The sequence below is a fragment of the Olea europaea genome, chromosome 12 (assembly GCF_002742605.1).
Source record: "Olea europaea var. sylvestris chromosome 12, O_europaea_v1, whole genome shotgun sequence".
Classification (NCBI taxonomy): Eukaryota; Viridiplantae; Streptophyta; class Magnoliopsida; order Lamiales; family Oleaceae; genus Olea; species Olea europaea.
In genome coordinates, this window is record NC_036248.1 from 1,471,925 (window position 1) to 1,492,243 (window position 20,319).

Consider the following 20,319-nt stretch of genomic DNA (forward strand, 5'->3'; position numbering starts at 1 on the left):
CCCATATTCCAGAAGAGAAAAGGCAAAAGTTAGATGACAAAGGAGAAAAATGCATTTTTCTTGGTGTTAGTGACCAATCAAAAGCTTACAAGCCATACAATCCTAGTAACAAGAAAATTATTGTCAATCGAGATGTTTTTTATGAAGAAAAGTTTTGGCCATGGATCAATGATGTTGGACTGCAAATTCCGACTAATTTTGATGGAGAGAATGAATATGGAAGACGGCAACCAATGGGTAGTGAACAACTAGTTCCAACAACTACACAAGAAGAACGTTCTCAACGTGCTAGAAGGAGACCTGCATGGATGACTGATTATGAGGTAGCTAGAATTGATCAATTCGAGGACCCGCTTACACATTTTGCACTGTTTTCAGACTGTGATCCTGCCACTTTTGAAGCGGCTATCAAAGAATCAAAATGGCGGAAGGCAATGGATGAAGAAATTGCAACAATTGAAAGAAATAATAATTAGGAGTTGACTAAGCTTCCAAGAGGGCACAAGACAATTGTTGTCAAATGGGTATACAAGACAAAGTTATTAGAGAATAGCGAAGTTGACAAGTACAAGGCGTGCTTAGTAGCTAAAGGCTATAAGCAAAAGTTTGGAGTGGACTATAGAGAAGTTTTTGCCCCTATTGCACGCCTTGATACAATTAGATTGGGAATTGCATTGGCAGCTCAAAACTCATGGCCTATCTTTCAGTTGGACGTGAAATCAGCATTCTTACATGGGGATTTGGACGAACAGGTATTCATCGATCAACCTCCTAGTTATGTTAAAATTGGAGGAGCATAATGTGTATAAATTAAATAAGGCACTATATGGACTAAAACAAGCTCCAAGAGCTTGGTATAGTCGTATAGATACTTAGCCCTTGTTTGATCCCCATTTTGGGAGAAATAATGCATTTTGAATAGTAGATTGATGGAGAATGTATAGTTAAAAATTAAAGAAAAGTTTGAATTTGCGTGTAATATTATTTTATTGAATTAAGCTGAGTGTACAACAATTATGTTGACAGCCCACTCACAAGAGTGGGCTCCATGATTATTTTAATAGTGGGGTCCACTTAATTGATATGAGAGCGCCTAAAAAAAATGATGTAAAAAGTGCTGTACTTGTAGCACAATTGTATTTTATTGAAGAATGTCTGGTTGAAAATGAATTTTGAAAAAATGAATTTTTAGAATAAAGAGAATCAAACAAGAGCTTATTTTCCTAAGAAAGGTTTTAAGAAGTGTCCATATGAGCATGTGCTTTTTACAAAGACTGGAGATGGGGGGAAAATGCTTATTGTTTGTTTATATGTGAATGACTTAATTTACACTGGAAATGACAGTGCCATGTTTGAAATTTTGAAGAAGTCCATGATGGTTGAATTCGATATGTCTAATCTTGGAATGATGCATTATTTTCTTGGAATAGAAGTATTGCAATCTGGTGCTGAAATTTTTATTTCTCAAAAGAAGTATATACGAGAAATTTTAGACAGATTTCAAATGAAGAATTGCAATTTTGTTAGCACATCAATTGAAGTGGGTTTGAAGCTTATAATAGATCCTGGAGGAAGAAGGGTTGACAGCACCCTCTACAAGCAAATTGTGGGAAGCTTGATGTATTTGACTGCTACAAGACCCGATATAATGTATGTTGTAAGTCTCATCAACAGATATATGGAATGCCGAAGGAAGATGCATCTTCTAGCTGCAAAAAGGATTTTTCGCTACTTAAAAGGTAGCGCTGTTTATGGGTTGTTTGACAGCATCCCATGTCCAGCAGTGTTATCCACCAGAACATCGATAGTTGAAAGAGGAGAAGAAGCTGCTCTTGGCATTTTGCTTGGCAGCTAGCATGATGTTTGCACATTGTGTAGTGCTTAATTTATAGCTATTAACTGTTGTGTAATTGCCTATATAAAGGCTTGGATGGAATGAATGCAGTGTGCCAAAAAATTAGAACTCAGCGTTCTTTTCTTTATCTCTTTTACAACACTCACTGTATTAGTCAGATTATTTTGTTCAAATTACAAGCATTGGAATAAAGAAAATTAAAATACTCCAGCACTACATATAGAAAAAAAATAAAAAATAAAAAATAAAAAGTAAGCCCATAAATAAGTATGAAACAAGGGACACAATAAACATATAAGCAAATATAGTATTCAATGGGGTTAACAGAGAAACACATACAACTGACACCTAATACTTTATTAATGAGAAATTGATTAAAAACTGACCAGAACGCAGGGAAGCTTGGAGAATCCGCTTGAAATGGAAGAACCTACTAATTGAAATTCTTTCTGTGAGAGAAAATGAGGGAATGGAACGAGTAATCTGAATAGGCGAAGATGGAGCTGGACAAGCAAATAGCGCCATTTTCGAGAGAGTGAGAAACTCTGCGCAATAGAACATACGACCGAGATGGGATTTTTTTTCTGTTTCGCTTTTCGCCGGCGATCTTAAATCGCGACTTAATTATTAATCGCGTTGACGAACAAGATACTTGTGTGTTTGCATTGATTCTCTTTCTTTTTCTAAAAAGGTAGATTTTTTAGAGGATTAACGAAAGTGCTTTTAGATAAGTCGTAAATAATTGAGGTGTAAACGTGTAAAATAAGCCAATTATTTGAAAACTTTCTTTTTACACATTTTTTCAACCACGCTATGAAAAATTTTACAGGTAAATTTAAATTTTTTTACTACTTTTAACTGCACATTATTCTAAAATCATTATTCAAAACATTATTTTTCTCAAATAATGATTAACAAATCGGGCTAAATTATATTAAGTGGTGATATCTTGATTTTTCTTTTTAAAGGATATTTGTACCGAGAATCAAGAATTAAATATTGATTTAACTCAATCAATTTTTTTACTCATTTCTTATGTTTATTAATCGATTTACACTAATGATTTTTACAAAATAATACTTTGATTTATTGTTGATTTTCAGAATAAAACTGTCCCTCTTTCATGGCCTTTAATTTAATTTAATTTAATTGACTTCAATTTATTTCTCATTCTCATTTACAACTACACTTTGTAAAATATTTAACATTAATCCAAAAATTTTCCATATTTTTTAACCACACATCCTCCAAAACATACTATTCACATAATTTTTTTCAAATTAAAAGCCACCATATTTCGATTCTTAGATGTGATAAAAATTTGTAATGCAGTTCGTATTAATAACTTAACAATTGGGTTCTGAATGGAAAGTGTGATGTGTCCACCAAATCTGGAAAAAAAAAATGACTTTTACATATCCGTCGGGCGTCCGCCCAATACCAAAGTTAGTTTGCCATTAACATCGAGTTCAGCAGACAAAATTTGCAAGGAAAATGTGCAACTCATCTTCCAAACCGTTGAACTCTTCGCTGTCGTAATTCATCTAGAGTAAGGTCATCAGAACGGGAAAGAGTATCCAAGCCATCACGATGTGTCCCACACACTTCACAAACACTTAACCAATCTGAATTGTCAAAGGTACATGCTTGACATCTCCATACACCAGATACAAGTCTCGACCGACTCCCACCAACAGTCCCCGCACCATGAATTCTCCTTCGTGAAAAACGAAACATGCCCAGGACAGATTGTAAAGGCCACTTTAGAATACTTGTCACGCCTCTGATTATCTTCGTCAAGGGATCAGGACCCGAATATGAGGATCGTAAATATAAATAGAGAAGGCCTGCAAAAATTCCCCCAAGATGGCCGAGGAAAGAGACTCCCGGAACAAACATTTGGATGAGGATAAGCTCTGCCCAAGCAGCATAACGAGACGGTACCATTATCCCTTGAACGTATGTATAGTCATCTGACTGGGAATAGAGGACAACCTTCATGGCAAAGAGCACGCCAGAAAATCCCACAGCATATTCGTTGTAATAGGCTCTCTCATAGTCGAAAAGCAAAAGAAATTTAGCTAGCAGTAGTGTGATTCCTTGGGACATACCGACTAAAGTGGCAATCATAGATGCATATTCAACACTTCCCATAGAATTCTCCAACTGGATTCCCTTCCATAATAGTGATAACATGTTATAAACAAGGTGAGAGTCACCAATGTGATAGAATGCTGACAAGAGAAAGCGCTTCAGATCCTTGTGCTGTTCCAACAAAACGGAAATTAATCATATGAGAAGACAAGCATACTAGGGACAGGTACGCCTAAGTCCTAAAGTTTCGAAAAAGTCTCAGAAACGGACAAGGCTCCACTTCCCTGGTCACAACCTAAGTTAATAAAAGATGCCAAACTTTAAAAATAAAAATAAATAAAAAATAAATTTAAGGATGAGCAAATAAGGTTGTGTTTTAGCCTAACTTTTTGGAAAAACAAATTTTCTTTACAAAATAAGATTATCCCAACACATTGGGAAACAAAAAAAGTAACTTTTTCTTCTTCTCAAGCTTAAACAAGCATAATCCCTTCCCCACCACCATCGCCACCATCAGTCAATGCCACCGCTCAACTGCAACAACACTACCACCACTCTCAACAACACCATGCCCCCCATAGCCGGGTGAGAATAATAGCTATTGTTGCAACACCGAAAATCGAATTCACCACCATTGGTGCCACCACTCATCAAAACACATACTAATATCACCGTAGTCCCGTAGGAATCATGATTCGCCATTATCTCACCATGCCACACGGCCATTAGTTCATCCATAACGAGTTATTAGCCACCACAATATGTTGATGGATACAAAAAGGTGAACCAATTACATCAATCAAAACTATTTCCAAATATGTGACTTTAACAAACCCTTCTGCATCCATTTTTGGCCCTAGAACTGAATACAAATAAATAAATAGATAAACTATGTGAGATCATCTCCCACTGCCGCCACCAAACTACCTCCGCAACCATCACACCACCTCCCACCTCCCACCACTACCACTACCAACCCCAACCCCTCTCTCCCCCCACCGCTACCAACCGTTTTCCCGATCCACCTACCCATCCATCCATTCGTTCTTGATTAATATTTCAAGAATTAACAGCGTTTAAGCCGCCAAAAAGGTTGAATCAATTAAAAAACAGAGCCAATGAATAAACTGGAATTATCAAATCAATGACCCTTACTTAGATCAATGCAGCACCAGAGAAGATTAATTTCAACACCCACAGATAAAAAAAAATCCTATTAACTGGAGTAATTCAGAGTAGAATAAAATCTCAAACAATTACAGGAAACAAATGATTAAGTACGGCTATTACCTTGAGGATGAGGTGGGGATTGAACCAGACCTCATTAAGAGTAGGAAGAATCCGATCGAAGTGCCCAGGTCTCAAGTAAATTAGGGTGTTGGCCGCTATAAGCCCCGCCGTGACAGGCGGCTTTCTGTCCAGTCTGCAGTACTCGCTCAACGCGTGCAGCGCCAGTAACGGAAGCATCCCACCTCTTCGCCTTCCTCCGTTCATCTCTCTCGTCCTCTTCAACTCCTCCCCGTCACAATCAATTGCAGATTCAAATTTGTAGAATTTGGTTCTCAATGGATTTTGTGGGTGGAAATCCAAATTTGCTATTATTTCAATTACTTTTCTTCGTCAGGAAGTAAATGCTGGATTGTTCCAGAATAATCCGAGGAAATTCAGGTGTGTCCTGATTTCGGCCTGGCTCAAATGGCTCAGCCCGTTGAGCCAGCTCAAATGAACCGTTTTCGCTGTTAAAAATGGGATTTGCAAAACATCTGAGCGTGTATTTACATATTACACCCTACATTTCAGTAATTAACATTTTTTATGCTCTTTTTCTGAATGCTAAGTATTAACAACCATTTTCCAAAAAATAATTATTAACATCTAATAATGTCAATATAAAAGTTAAATTAACTAAAATATTCATAACTGAAAATAAAAACCACATTCTATATTAGAAGTGGGCATTTGAATCAAAATTGAACCTCTCAATAGGAACCGAAGATTAGAGGCAAAGCCAGGACAATACGAGGGGGCGCGGCCGTCCGTGTTGGCTCTGCCGAAGTTTGTAGTGACCATCGGCCCGCTGGATGGAATTTACAGCGGTAGTCGGTGGAAAAAAAATTGAGGAAGCTGAAAAATTGCTTTGATGTTTTGGGGTTTGTTTAAGTTTTGGACTTTTTTTAGGGCCTATAAAATGAGGCCAAAATCCCAATTATGAACCCACAATTAGTTGACAATCCAATTGAAAAAACAGATTTCATTTGCAATTTGCAAACCCTCGTTCTTCTTGCTCAAGCAAGGCTACGATTACGAACCAACGGACAGTGAACAATCGAATTAAGTGAGACTGTAGACTAGTCTGTTTGTGAGAGAAGAAAATAGAAGAATAAGAAAGGTAATTATTCTTTTTCTATTTGATCATTTGGAGTTTCTGAAATTTACTTATTGATTATCTAACAACTTATGATGCAGAATTGCCGAGAGTTAGATGGGTGCTTCCTGAATCCTACTTGGACGTCAAGAAGAAGGATTGTGGAGGTATTAACCTCCATTCTATTTTTGCTTGTGTTTGTTCGTTAGTGCTTATTTTTCTTTGTAGTGTTTGGGAGAAACTTTATTGCTTATCACCACAACATGTGTATGATGCTTATTAGTTGTATTTCTTATTTTGTAATGAAAATTTCCCTTGCACCTAACATACTTAAAACCATCCATTTTAACCAAGACTTCAGTCTCCAACTGGTTCGTTCAATTTATTTTTGGTTAATGAGAGGTGTAATCGTGTACTTAAAAGATACAATGCATTTTTTATTGGGCTAGAATTATTACTTTCTCCACTTTGCCGGTAAACTTTTGGGTTCATTTTGTGTTGCATTTTATATTGTGCGTGGGTAATGGGTGTTACTGTTATTAAGTCCTAGGAACGTGTTCATGCTAAGTTCTATAAAATGTTGACAAATGTTTGCTAGTAGTTATTAGTTTATGGATTAACTGTATGATCTTAGAGTAGATGTAGTGATGGACGAAACAGATTGCCTACAAAAAGGTTCATACAATTGATAATACATAGTTAAATTTTTTATTTTTTGGATTCAATTGAATGACTTGAATGTGGATGTCAACTGATGTGAAATGTTATTGTACAGTGCTTGCCTCTAGAAAGATAGGAAAACCAACTCTTTTCAAGGTTATGAATTTTGTCATTAGAGAAGTCTTGCAAACCATGATATTTAGTTATCACTTTAACATGTAGTTCTTATTTCTGTTGTCTCTCAAGTCCCCTTCATCATGTACCATTTTGTGCTGTTAATCTGTGTGGGAAACTCTCTTTAATTGAATTTGGTTCTTGTGCTTTACGTTATGTAAAAAGGCAAATAGAAGGGGAAAGAAATAAAAAGGCAAGTATTAGAATCAATTTGAATCGAAAAATTTTAGTTGTGTAAATGGTCAACGATGTCAAGATCTGCCCTAACTGAACTTTGGCCCTGGATTCGTCACTGCAGAAGATCCAATTCGATTCCAAAAAAATAAAAAATTAGGAACCAAAACCTAAACCAATGGGTTTCACGGTTTTGGTTCTTGAACTGACGGGGGTCCCGACTTGATGAAAGGTCTAGACATCGAGTGGATCGTTCCTGGTATTTCAATTTTCGAAATCATCCATTACATATTGAATATTTCGTAAATGGAACCATTAGCGCCTGCGTACTCTTGCAGGCTCTATACCTTTCAAATATAAACACTCTCCAAGACGCCCTCTTCATATTTGCTTATCAATTTCACTAGCTTTGGATCGAATTTTGGTCGACCATCTACTCCCACTTCAAGTAGAAAGCCAAGAAGATTTGAAAGTTTGTCTTGAAAAGTTGATGGCCTGCCATCCACATCCAATCCCACTACACGAACAAAAAATGTTAACAGAATTTATCTCCCAACTGGCGTGGCTGCTACCTTTTTGCATTTAACAATTCTTCTCAAACAGGGCCATGTAGGCCCTTTTCCATGTCCCCCCTATTGGTAGGCCTGCCTACCGGGGCCTATTTCCCAAGCAAAACTCTTTTTTCTTTTTTATGTTCCATCCAATTTGTGTCTTTCCTTTGCCACATTAGAATTTTTAAAACCCTGTCAAAACTGTGGGTCATTGACCCTGTCCAAGAAGCTTAATTGATCCACTTCATTCCTTCAATTTACTATGTGCTGGAAAGACTGGACTATGTATGAATAAAATTTCTTATTCTTCAAATGATTACAAAAACAGACTTCTAATCTAAATTAGAAAAGGACAATGAAACTGTATATTATTAAAGTTTCTTCAAGAACTTTTATAAAAAACCTCTAATTCTACACTTTCCGATTTGGAAAAAACCTCTAAAAATATATATCCCATTCAAATTGTTTAAAAAGTAAAACAGAAAGTTCCACACTGGATCGAAAAAGCTAATCTTCAGTTCGAGCAATTTTCAAATTCATAAGAAGACAATGAGCTGTTGAACAACTTCAAGAACTGGAACACGGCTTAACCTCGACTTCTCACCCCATCGTATTGGCTCATATGCATTGTATAAAGATCCCGGCACAAATTAACTGAACAATCAGTATCAGCACTTCTCTGAGTTACACCCCTCGAAAGTGAACTTGGTTTTCTACGGTATTGTAAATCCTCATAAGAACGCCTCTGCATGCTATGAGTGTTCAACAAATAAGTGCGTGGTTTCTGCTTAGCCTTGATTGATTCTGTTAAACTCATGTAGCTGGGATTATTACCCTGTCCTTCAGAATTAGTTGTGGATGAATTTGATGTTGTACTCTCATCATATGGAAATTCAGTACATTGATCAGAAGGGGAGCAAGTAATTTGACGACTTATTGGAACTCTTGAGGATTTTTTTGTGGAAATGTTATTGCGTCTGATTCTCACTGAATCATGATCCGATGAACTTGAAAGCAATTCAACAACACGATCTTCATATTTCGTCGAAATTGGTGTTGTGTCTGATGAGTTGTTATTGAGTTCTTGCATCAACCTAGTCTCCCATGGCTTCGTTGCCATCCACTGGTCTAACAAATCGTGACTTGAACTATTATTATCCGCCTTCTTGGGAGTAGCCATTTTGTTCGTTCTTGAATTTGAGATGGGCTTTTCTCTTAACTGCTGAAATAACAAACAAAAGGTGATAACAACGTATTTATGAAATATATAAGTTCAAATCTGTCAATGCATTCTATCACTAACCTGATGAGAAAGGATATATGCCATTTCTCTCTCCCTCTTAATGGCTCCTCCTTGTTTCATTTGTACCTTAGACCTTACCTCTTCGAAATTCCCAAGACTATCACACCATCCACTCTGCAATTGACAGTTCAAACAAACTTGAGCCTCGTTTGCAATTAATATTGGGGAGGACTAGATGAATAAGTTTTCGCCATTCTGTTCATTGCTAAATTTATTGGAATATAATATATAATTAAATGTATTATGTAACATAAAATAAATAAAAGCTTGCAACTATTCCTACCTCAGCCTGCTTAATAGGATCAGCTTCAACATGATTCTTTGTGACCTCCCCCTCGACTGATGTTTGAACGCAATGAGACCTAACTCGGGCCTGAACTCTAACAAGAGCCTGCATGCATCTAAGTGTTACATCGGCTTGCTTCCTAACCATTCGACCACGAACTATAGCTTGTAGTCTAACCAATGCTCTCAACGCCCTTAAAGCACGTTTTGCCTTCATTCATATTAAGAATTTCAGAGAGAGAAGTCATTTCAAATGGAAAAAAGTATAGTATAGTAGCAAACTTTAGCTTGTTAGATCCTTACGAATATTCGGTAACACAAATAGCAGGAGACAAACAATGCATTCAGCTCGATTAATGTGGCATTCTCAACTCCAAACAATCTAATAAAAATGAAGTCTTAACAATTAACAAAATAAATCTGATTTTAACTGCAAAGCAACTCCCTTCACGGCACATCTTTGAATGCCCGTGTACTTGGAATCAATTGTTCACGCAATAAAAATCCTTCTCGCCTTAAGCAAAGTTCCGCTTCTACAACTAGAACACATGTTTCAGAGTCTAATTCATGTAAAAAAAACTAGAGGGTTCTTAGTTATTACCATTCCCAATTTATTTTTCTATAAAATATCTGATTACTTATTTACTTTATTAAATCGAAAGAACATATATCCCAATTGATACTAAAAACTGAATCAAAATACCCAAAGAATGAAAGGAACCGGGATTACCAGAAAAGCTCGAAAGATAGCCTGGATTCGAACAGCTGCCCATTCTTGTCTAAGCACCATGAAATCCTTGTGTGGAGCTCTAATTACTGTAGCCACAGCAGCAGCCATTTCACCATCAAAGATAGAGGAAGACGATTCAGAAACCTCGGACAAACTTCCCTCCCCTTTACCCCCCTTCAACGCCATTGTTATGCCTCCAGATGCACTCCTCCACAGCTTCCACCTCCTGCCCTTACCCCCATCCTTCTCCTACACCCAGATATTTATATTATGAATTAAGACTTCAATCCAACTACGAGTGCGATGATAATCGAAACAAACCCACAAAAACGCAAAGATCAGACAGAATTTTGCACGAAGACGAGTAAATGGTTTCTTTTTTCACGCCTCTCATACACACAAAATAACTCAAACAGAATGTTAAGACTACTTAATATATGAAAAGTAGGAAACTCAATTTACTTGTGGCAAGCAAGGTTGCACCACAACATATGAATTAAGCTCAGCACAGTTCAATATAAAAATCATTGCATAAAACACCAAAAAAATCATATAAAGACAAAACAAAGATTATTAGGCTCAAAACAGTTCAATATAAAAATCATTGCATAAAACACCAAAAAAATCGTATAAAGATAATACAAAGATTATTAGCTTACAGAGTCATTTGATCCCTGCTTTTTCAGACCAATAAGTGATTTAATCCACTTCCCAGAAGCACCCATTTTGGAGGAAAATTAAATTAAAGATTAAACAACTCAATTTTTTTTTTCCAGTATATGAAGACAAAACAGAAGGAAGTATAGAGATTTCAGCAAAAGATGTCTGAGAAAAACAGATAGAAATAGAGTGAAATTGAGAGAATAGAGAGCGATTGGAATTCTTGAAATGTGAAGATTAATGGGAGTTTAATATTGAGTACTGGGGATTTTGAATTTTGAAATAGAAAGTTGTAACGGATGGGAGACTAGTGGACTTTCAGGAAACGACGTAGTTATGGGGCTTAATTACCTAGGATTAGGGAAAGAGTGACGACTTGTGCTTCGGAAAATTAAGGTATTGGAGCGTACGGCACGACACGCGAGCCCCGCTCCTTGTGCCTATTAGACCCCATGTAGCGGTGCATAAATCAAATTTCAAGTCGTTAACTTTGAATATTAGCCCCTATTTGATTCTCATTCTTATCTCATTAAAATGAAAAATATGATCGTTATCCATTAAATCAAGTCACCAAATTTAAATTTCTAACTCTTGTATAGGGCCCGCAACGGTTGTAATTTATTCTTATTTTTCCAAAAATAAGAAACAAATTGGGGCTTAATAACTAATAATAATTAAGAAAAAAATGTTAACTTTTGTTCCTAAATAGGGTAAATTTCAAGAGTAATGTTATTTAACACCGTTGATGTCAAGCATCAATCTAGAAATCAATTGCATAACATTAAAAGATAGATTCATTTAAATACAACGTTACATGATTTATTTAATTGAATATATCAAGTGTGACCACCTAAATTGACTCTCTAGCACTATTGATGTTAAATAGCATTATTCAAATTTCATTAATGGCCACTGAATTTTGACTATAGTCGTAACTAGGAAATTCAATTTGATGCAATCAAGTTTACTATACTTTAATTGTTGTAAATTGGTTGTTCAAAATAAATGAATTGGAGAACAAAATGAAAATTTGAAATTATGCCAAGCAAATTGGCCTATGCGACCAATGACCCATGCAGAAACTACCTTAGTAATAGAAGGGAATCATGAAGTCTTGACAGTCCCTCTATCATTAGATTAGAATATTTCCTTGAATCCTAGATATGGTGGCCATCGAACACTATAATTATGCGACCGCATAGTGAAAGAAATGTGATTGTTGGGGTCTTTTTTGACAATTTTTCATTTGAATTTGGTGGCCTTTTATCTCAATTTTAGCCCCACTTCATGTGAACTAATAAAGGCCTATAAATAGGTGATCAAAGTTCAAAGAAACTACAATAAAAGTCATATGAGAATATTATTCCTTGTTCATCCAAAATTTTGTGGAAACTTTGTCTCTCTACATAATCAATTTTTTTCCTTTGACTTGATCATTTGAAGATCACTAATGCTTTTTAGTGATCTTCTTCAAAGCTTGATTATATCCTACAAAAATTTAATCCTTAAAAAGCATTGTAGAGGAAGCAAATATCGTTTGAGAATAATGATAAATTCTTCATGTTCAAGCCTTTACAGAATTTTGTTATCATCTTCTTATTTTCTATTATCCATTGCTCTATTTTTTATTAACATTAATTTAGTGCTATAAGATCGCTATTACTTAATTACAAGCAATCAGGCGAGCCCAATTGAGTTCAGTTAATGAGCCCACAAGTGTGGTGGTTAATTAATAGTGAAAATCGACTTAAAGGTTGTTTGTGAAGTGTTAATAGACGATTCATTTATAGATAAATAGAAATGAGTGGTGAATAAGGGATCAATACTTGTGAATAGCATGAAATATATTGATGGAAAGTAGTTCGATCGTTTATAAATATGAGTCAAACATGTACTTAGTTGAAAGACACCCAATGTAAATGAATGATATAAACATGCAACACTTCATCTTCTTACGTAAATGAGGCATTCATGTTCATCGACTTTGCTATTAATGTGTTTAAGCGATAATCCATGCACAATAAATCAGGCATTACACTGCTAGATCGATGATGCCTGCATGCTAATACCAGGAAAAAATTCACATCTACCATCAAACTATAACATTAACACACAATTCACATTATAATATTGAGCTACTGCATGGTAAAGAAGAGGTGAGAAGAAAATTGAAAGGATTTATGAAGAATTAGTATCTCTGATTTCTTACATCAAAAATAAAAATAAATAAATAAAGACTTGAATTATTACATTTCTCTATTATATTCTACGATTTTCATTATTTCTCCACCAAACAGAGTGAGTAAATTGCTCGTAGATTAAATTACATTGGCGTGATTACACGAAATTGAAGTTTAGTAAGCTAGTTGCAAGTATGATGACTTTGTAATGATCTAGTTGTAAGCATGGTGAAAGACAAATTTCCAGGCAGGGTTTAGTTGTCCAGTACTCAGATGGCATTACTACGAACAACTCCACTTTCATTACCAGTCTTAACAGGAGGAATTGAGTTTTCTAAAGGCGGTGCACTCGTATTGTCTACAGATTTTGCTTTCACAACTGGTTGAACATCATCATCTATTGGCCCTTTCTGCCAAAAATAAAGAAATAAAATAAATTCGTCAAAGTTTTTCAAAAATATTATACGATATACAGCTTGTTTCAGTAGTTCGACCGTGCACTGTAGTGACTAGTGTGACTGTACGTTAACGATTGTGATCGTGCATCATAATCACTTGAAATTACACACACAAGTTGCATGTATAATCGTCAATCGAAGGTAATGATCGTGATCGTGAGCACAAGTCGTTTGCATAAGTGATTATCGACCACAGGACAACATTAGAATTTATGTGCAGAAGGTTAAGAATAACTCAAACCTTAACATTAGTCAAGTCGACATGGTGTTCCTCGAGGAACTGAATTAACTCCATGAAATGCTCTTCAGTTGGGCAATAATGACCGCTGTACGCCCATATAGCCTACCAAATAGATGGATAAAATAAATAAATATACTCAAAGAGAGAGAGAGAGAGAGAGAGAGAGAGAGAGAGAGAGAGAGAGATGGGATAATCAATTATATTATCTCAAGAAAAATAATTAGTTACTTGAAATAAAGACGATAACTTGTTCCGTTTGGTTGTTTTACATTCCAACTTTAAGAGAAGTGATAAATTTATTCAGAACAGTTTTGGCTGTGTCTAAAATCACAAGTTGCTTTCAAATGTGTTTAGATAACTTATTCATTAATGAATTAATTTTCAGCAATAAAATTATTATCCATTTTAAATTTTACTTTTTTATTATACATAAACTTTAAAACTTAATCAAACATGTTTAAGAAATAGGTGTATTTTCTCAAAAGCAAGTTTTGGGCCAAAAAGAGTAGCAATGAAATATGTTTGGGAAAGAAGTAAACCTAACTTTAGGCAAAACTCTCTTATTTATGAGAAAAGTTTGAGTAATCCCAAAAAAATATGGAGTATTCAGTATTCTCTGCCACAGTTAACATGTGTAATTGAGATTTACTATTGAATGGAAACTTAGCTCCCGTTTGACCCTCATTACCTGAAAATGAAAATGAGGGGAACAGTATTTTTTTAAAAAATTAGTGGTCGAAAAAAAAGAAAAAGTTTTCGATTTACGTGTAATATTATTTTATGGAAGATTGTGTGGTTGAAAATAAAAGAAAGAAAAATGGAATGCAATGTAATTGAATTTAATGGGGATTAAACGGAAGCTTAATACATATATCAATTAAACAGTGGCAAAGAATATTGATTTCATACTTCGAGATTATTAAATTTTTTTCTCTTATTTAACTCTATCATGCTCCCTAGCATGCAAATCCGACCTCAAGTAGTCCATTACTGGCAACTATTCGTCCGGCTGCAATCGTGGCAGCTCCAGCTACAAAGCTAGAGTGCTGAAACATGCCTCTTTTCTTTTGCCCTACATACAAACTCCTTGAGGTGCTAAGTACAAACATCCATTTTATTCCTTTGCTAGTGTCCACAAATGCACCACCTTGTCTATACACAAGCTTCCCATGTTCTACAATCACTTCATATGCTTCTCTCTCTTTCTGCAAGAAAATCGACGATTTTTGGCAAATCTAGCAATAAATAGAATAGACTGACGGAAAAGGAATTCACGTAGCTGACCCCAAATAGTTATATGATGGATACTTACGGGTGCTAGATATTGAATGACTTGAGACTCTAAATCCATTCTACGGCACTCCTTGAGATCAACATCTTTACCATCACCCATATCTAGCCTTCATTTAACAATGAATTTAATGTAAAATAAAAGCAATGTTCGGTACATAGTCCACAGTGTTAGATATTATAATAGACTAAATTTTATTGTCTAGTGCTAACTTTATTGAAAAAGTCCCGAGATATGAAATTTTTCAGGATGTTGTGGAGGTGCATGTACCAGTAGAAGAATGGTTGTGAGCTCTGGCCATTACACCATGCATCATGATATAGATTAAGATTGTGACCATAACGATGGCGCAGATCAATCTGATAAAAATTACGATGAAGCATTAGGGACATGTTTGGTATGCAATTCTAAACTGCATTTGGTTGTAATTACTCACAGCTTCTAGCCAGTAATCAGTAGCTAATTCTTTAGCCTTTTCATCCTTGGACAACCCTTTTCCAACCTAGCTAAGATCAAATTTATTCCTCAAACTTTATATGTGAAGGAAAATATAGTTTTAGCTCAATTATTTAATCCTATCATAAACGAACGAGAAACATACCTTTGCTGCACAAGCTGTAGCCCGTGACCAACGAGAAAAAGCAGTCTCCAGTTTCTCAGTGTTGGAAGATGATACAAAACTTTGGTTCATAGCAGGAAAATCAGGAGCCTTCGCCCTACAATATTGCGATTAAACCAAAATTTTAAGATTAGCAGTCAGATTCCTATTTCTGCATGTTTGTAGGAACTCTGAGGGGGACGGTGTTAAAAAAAGAAAAACGAGTTAATAACTTATTCGTAGTAGTTTCTAGTTCCCTCTGATACTTTCTCCACTTCTGTTGCAGCCCGATTAAGCTCACACGTAGAATACGAAATTTCAGTACCAGATTCTACTTTTGCAGTACTTGGTTTGTCAATCTGTTCAAGAACTACATTCAAATTTTCTGCATTCTGATGTAAGATCTAAAAGTAAAGGAGTTGGAACATCCCAAAAAGATAAATATAATGATCATAACTTTAATATCTCGTGAATGTGAAGCATTATTTGCATGTTTGATACGCAGTATTTAATAGCATTGAACCTAACATTTACTATTCCACGGATTGAAATACTATGAAAATCACACCATATAAAGAGATGGAAGAGACAGATGGAAGAAATTCTTTGAATTGAAATTTCAATTACAGTGTCTATATAATGCTTTCAAAAAGGGTAGTCTAAGGTTTGATGGTTCTAGAAAAATTGTCTTTCCCATCATTAGGGTTTATTTGAATGGAGAAACTGTTTGGGAATGAATGATACAATATTAAACCCCAGTTTGGTATCCATCAAAATCAAAATTCATTTTTAACCACACATTCACAAAATAAAATATTTTACACGTAAATTCAAAATTTTTCCTACTTTTAACCACACATTCTCTAAAAAAATTACGATTCCACAATTTTTATTTTCACAATAAAAACTCTTTTTAGTCCATTTTGTCTCCCTTTAAAATAAAACACTTTAATTCTTATACTCGTTTTCAACAATACATTCATCTAATAAAGGGGGTGTTTGATAGGTATTTTTATGTAAAAATGCATTTTAGAATAGTAAATTGATGTGAAATGTGTAATTGAAAAATAAAGAAAAGTTTAATATTAATTAAATGAAGAATATATGGTTGAAAAGAAGAGAGAAAAATGCATTTTGAAAAAAATGGCTACCAAACGGGCTCAAAATATTTTACACGTAAACCCAAAATTTTTCCATACTTTTTAATCACATATTTTCCATAAAAATCATTATTCAAAACAACATTTTTTTCAAAATAATGGCCATCAAACGTAAGGTTGACGTCACGAACATGGCCTAAAGATGAGACCGAAGTAATCTTGTTCGGTGTGTTGTCTTCAATACCAAACGAGCACGATGGGGTTGAACGGTAAATGTTCAAACTACATAGCCATGGTTATTAAGATTAATGATTATGTTTCTAGATTTCCAAGTTAAATGTGTTTTTTGGATGGACAAAGGATCATTATGGGCTGGGTTTGACTGTGACATTTCTTACGACTTAACCAGAAATATGACCCCAAATCTCAGTGGGAGAAAGAAAAACCCTGTGTAAGGTTGTCATTCAACTCAATTCCTAAATTAGTCCAGATTCAAATAAATTCCTTTCACACCTTGTTCAAAGTCTAAAATATAAGCCCCATTTAATTTACATTATTTGACCAAAAAAATAAAAAATATGACCGTTATCACATCAAGTCATCATATTTAACTTTCTATCTTTTATGTGGATCCTGTAACAGCTATATTTTTCATTTTCATTCTTATAAAAATGGGTACCAAATGGAGCCGAAATCTTTAATGAAATTATTTGATATAAAAATTAATATTATTGAGGAATAAAAAACTTTAAAAAAGAATTATTTTTGTTATCTTACATAATTCAGTGAGCCCATCACCTTGATTCGAGACCAAGAAGTGACTTATTGAACCCATTATTTGAGACGACGCAGTGGTTTATTGAACTCATCACTTGGTTTATAGAGTCTATTTTATTGGGCCCGGAATGACCAGTCATAAGCAAATATAACAACAAAGAACCAAAAACGCTAGAGGAAGGGCTTGAACCTTCGACCTTGTGGTTAACAGCCACACGCTCTAACCAACTGAGCTACTCCAGCTGGTTGGCGCTGACTATTCTGAACAAAATAATTATTTTCAACAATTTCCCAGCTTTTCAGAAGCGTTGCGAATATATCCTAACCTTTAGAACCGGCACCAGACATCCCAACGTTTGAGAAAGTAGGCATCGTTCATCCATACTTAAAGAACCTGTCCAATTCGGTTGTTGAGGTAATCTAAAATGGCAAAATTGCCCCTCCCTTCAATAAAAAATAAAAAAGACAGAATGAAAAAAAGTCAAGAAAATTTGTGGTGAAAGTAATAAACATTTTCAAAAGTGCAAATCATTCCATTTTTAGCACTTTTAGGAATGGCAAAATTGTCCATTTACATATCCCCCACTTAAATAAATAATAATGGGTATATCTCTTATAAGTAAACCACATTTTTATTGTAGTTGGAAGATGGAGGATCGCATACTCAAGAAAATATTGTGGACAGGAGTGTTTAAAACCATTGAAAAATCGGTTAGAAAAATTAAAAAATACGTACAACTCAAGTTGAAATTGAATAAATGTTTAGAAACAAATAAACAACCATATAATATTGAAGAAATATTGGTACAAGGAAATTAAGAATTGGAGAAATATTTAGAATCAAAGACGACTATTTAATAATTGCAAAATTTGATAAAGATATTGCGAGAATATCAAGATATTATAAAAAAAAAAAAAGAATTAAGTCATTTGTACTTGTTTATTAATACTTTGGGTTGCCTGATTTCACCACTCCTCTCACATGAGATTGGGTCCCCATGTAAGGGTCATGACGTAGGATCCGACCCCCATATGAGAGGAGGAGGTGGGTCCGAGTAAATTAAAGTGTGAACAAACAAGTACAAATAGCATAATTCGATTTAAAAATTTTTAAATTCGATTTTGAATTCAAATCGTTAGAATTGATGGCACCCTGTGTGATGCATGGTGCCATCAGTGATTTAATTTGATCAGCTAGGCTAGTTTACGGGCTGGTGAGCGAAATGTGTGTCAACAAGCAATTCGTACGAGTTAAAAGCTGCTTTGCTTGTGCCCACATATGAGGAAGTCGACTTGGTCCAACACCCCCGAGCAGGGATCACACTGACGGAAAAAACCAAAAACAGCAATTGTCGAATCCATTTTATAATTTATAACTTAATTAAAAACGTAATCGTACTTAGTACTTTAAGCCTTGTTTGATACAAATTAAAATTCAGATTTTATAGAACTCACAATTTTTTAATCATACATTTTATTAACTTTTATCAAAATCTACTGAAAATTTGATTTTAATTCTCACCAACCAAAGGATAAGTTTGACAATCATTATAAAACTTTTTTCCTACATACTCATTTTCAACTACATATTCACCAATAAACCATTCTGAACGTGAATTCAAGATTTTTCCTACTAAACCACACATTCTCCTAAAATTACTATTCAAAACATAGTTTTTCTCATATGATGGTTGTCAAACATGGGTTAAAATTTCTTTTGCCCCTATTTGATATCACTTAAAAAAATTTTAAAATTTAAACCAAAGTCAACAATTAATTTTGACTACACATTTCATCAATTCATATCGAAATTTACTAAATATTTGATTTTTAGCTGCACCAAACATGCCTTCATTTTTTATTTTATTTTTTTTCAAAATATTCTTAATTTTATTTGTATTTTTTCTAATTACCCGACTTGGAATCCTAATCCTAATTCCACTTTGTGGTTAAGAGCCACGCACTCAAACCGACTGAGCTACTCCAACTTTGCGACTTAAAGTTAACTATTACACTTGTTTTTCATGATTATTTATTTATTTCTTATTTTGTTTTATGTAATTTTCATGATTATTTATTTCTTTTTTCATTCTTTGTCTCTTTCTTTTTTCTTTTTTTTGGATAAATATATCTATACAAAATCATGTTGACAAAATGATGTACTCACTCTGACAAAATTAGCGGATCCCATATGAATTTAAAAAATATCGACTTGTGGTCCCTACCTTCATTATGAGTAAGGAAGTTTGTAAAAAAAGATCATTTTTTATTTATTGTTGTAAAAATGAAGAAAACAGAGAGAAGTCAATAAACTTGTGTGTTTTATTAAGAATCAAAACCCTATATTTATAAGGCAGACTTAGGGATACAATAGTGATTATTTCAAGGGCTGTAGAGGTATAATTGTCATTCACCTCTAAACCCTAATAATCTTTCTTTTTACAATGCTCCCCGTAAAATGAAACATTACAAAATATCTGCATCGTTAAAACCTTATTTGATAAAAATACAATGGGAAAAAATCAAACGAAGGAAAAAGAGTACAGTTATTTTAGAGTACTAAAAATAAATGTTGCCTCATTAAAACCTTGCTAAGAAAATCCAGTGGGACAAAACCTAAACGGAAAAAAAGTACAGCTACTCTCCCTGATATTAATTACTGAAAATCTTTGAGTCGATGTGTTCCAATCTCATGAACTAATTTCTTGAATGTAAATGTTGGCAGTGTTTTTGTGAATAAATTGGTCACATTGTCATTTGAGCGAATTTATTGGATATAGATATCCCCATTCTTTTGAAACTCGTGTGTATGAAAGAATTTTG

At 34.6% G+C, this 20,319-nt stretch overlaps 3 protein-coding genes and 1 non-coding gene across 5 annotated transcripts; all 4 read right to left on the reverse strand.

Annotated features, from left to right (window-relative positions):
• Positions 1-3,150: 3,150 nt before the first annotated feature.
• Positions 3,151-5,665, reverse strand: LOC111405106 (rhomboid-like protein 14, mitochondrial). The gene is made up of 2 exons (XM_023033830.1): positions 5,240-5,665; positions 3,151-4,120 (listed from the first exon to the last, which is right to left on the reverse strand). The coding sequence occupies exons 1-2, from the start codon at positions 5,441-5,443 to the stop codon at positions 3,359-3,361; spliced, it is 966 nt and encodes a 321-aa protein (XP_022889598.1). The 5' UTR covers positions 5,444-5,665; the 3' UTR covers positions 3,151-3,358.
• A 2,547-nt stretch (positions 5,666-8,212) lies between these two features.
• On the reverse strand, positions 8,213-11,164 carry LOC111405107 (protein IQ-DOMAIN 1-like). 2 transcript variants are annotated; one of them, XM_023033832.1, is made up of 5 exons: positions 10,851-11,164; positions 10,192-10,440; positions 9,460-9,672; positions 9,177-9,290; positions 8,213-9,092 (listed from the first exon to the last, which is right to left on the reverse strand). In XM_023033832.1, the coding sequence occupies exons 1-5, from the start codon at positions 10,914-10,916 to the stop codon at positions 8,460-8,462; spliced, it is 1,275 nt and encodes a 424-aa protein (XP_022889600.1). In that variant the 5' UTR covers positions 10,917-11,164; the 3' UTR covers positions 8,213-8,459. The 2 variants fall into 2 exon arrangements, with proteins under 2 accessions (XP_022889600.1, XP_022889599.1); XM_023033831.1 differs by having other exon boundaries at positions 8,214-9,095; positions 10,851-11,163.
• Positions 11,165-13,110: 1,946 nt separating this feature from the next.
• On the reverse strand, positions 13,111-17,879 carry LOC111405050 (IQ domain-containing protein IQM1-like). Its single transcript, XM_023033738.1, has 11 exons — positions 17,823-17,879; positions 17,518-17,729; positions 16,929-17,001; positions 15,853-15,950; positions 15,623-15,737; positions 15,458-15,523; positions 15,292-15,380; positions 15,043-15,130; positions 14,705-14,935; positions 13,731-13,832; positions 13,111-13,441 (listed from the first exon to the last, which is right to left on the reverse strand). Exons 1-11 carry the CDS (start codon positions 17,877-17,879, stop codon positions 13,301-13,303), a joined length of 1,272 nt encoding a protein of 423 aa, XP_022889506.1. The 3' UTR covers positions 13,111-13,300.
• TRNAN-GUU lies at positions 17,666-17,739 on the reverse strand. The gene has a single exon. It is a non-coding gene; the product is annotated as a tRNA-Asn (tRNA).
• Positions 17,880-20,319: the final 2,440 nt, after the last annotated feature.

Coding starts and splice junctions, on each gene's coding strand:
- LOC111405050 (XM_023033738.1), bottom strand. CDS start 17,879: ATGGATGAACGATGCCTACTTTCTCAAACGTTGGGATGTCTGGTGCCG. Junction 13,833..14,704: donor CCAGTAATGGACTACTTGAG/GTCGGATTTGCA, acceptor TCTATTTGGTAG/GCTATATGGGCGTACAGCGG. Junction 13,442..13,730: donor TCGACTTGACTAATGTTAAG/GTTTGAGTTATT, acceptor TATTTTTGGCAG/AAAGGGCCAATAGATGATGA.
- LOC111405106 (XM_023033830.1), bottom strand. CDS start 5,443: ATGAACGGAGGAAGGCGAAGAGGTGGGATGCTTCCGTTACTGGCGCTG. Junction 4,121..5,239: donor ATCCCCACCTCATCCTCAAG/GTAATAGCCGTA, acceptor TTGTTGGAACAG/CACAAGGATCTGAAGCGCTT.
- LOC111405107 (XM_023033831.1), bottom strand. CDS start 10,916: ATGGGTGCTTCTGGGAAGTGGATTAAATCACTTATTGGTCTGAAAAAG. Junction 9,673..10,191: donor CTATCTTTCGAGCTTTTCTG/GTAATCCCGGTT, acceptor ATATGAATGAAG/GCAAAACGTGCTTTAAGGGC. Junction 9,291..9,459: donor ATCCTATTAAGCAGGCTGAG/GTAGGAATAGTT, acceptor TGTCAATTGCAG/AGTGGATGGTGTGATAGTCT.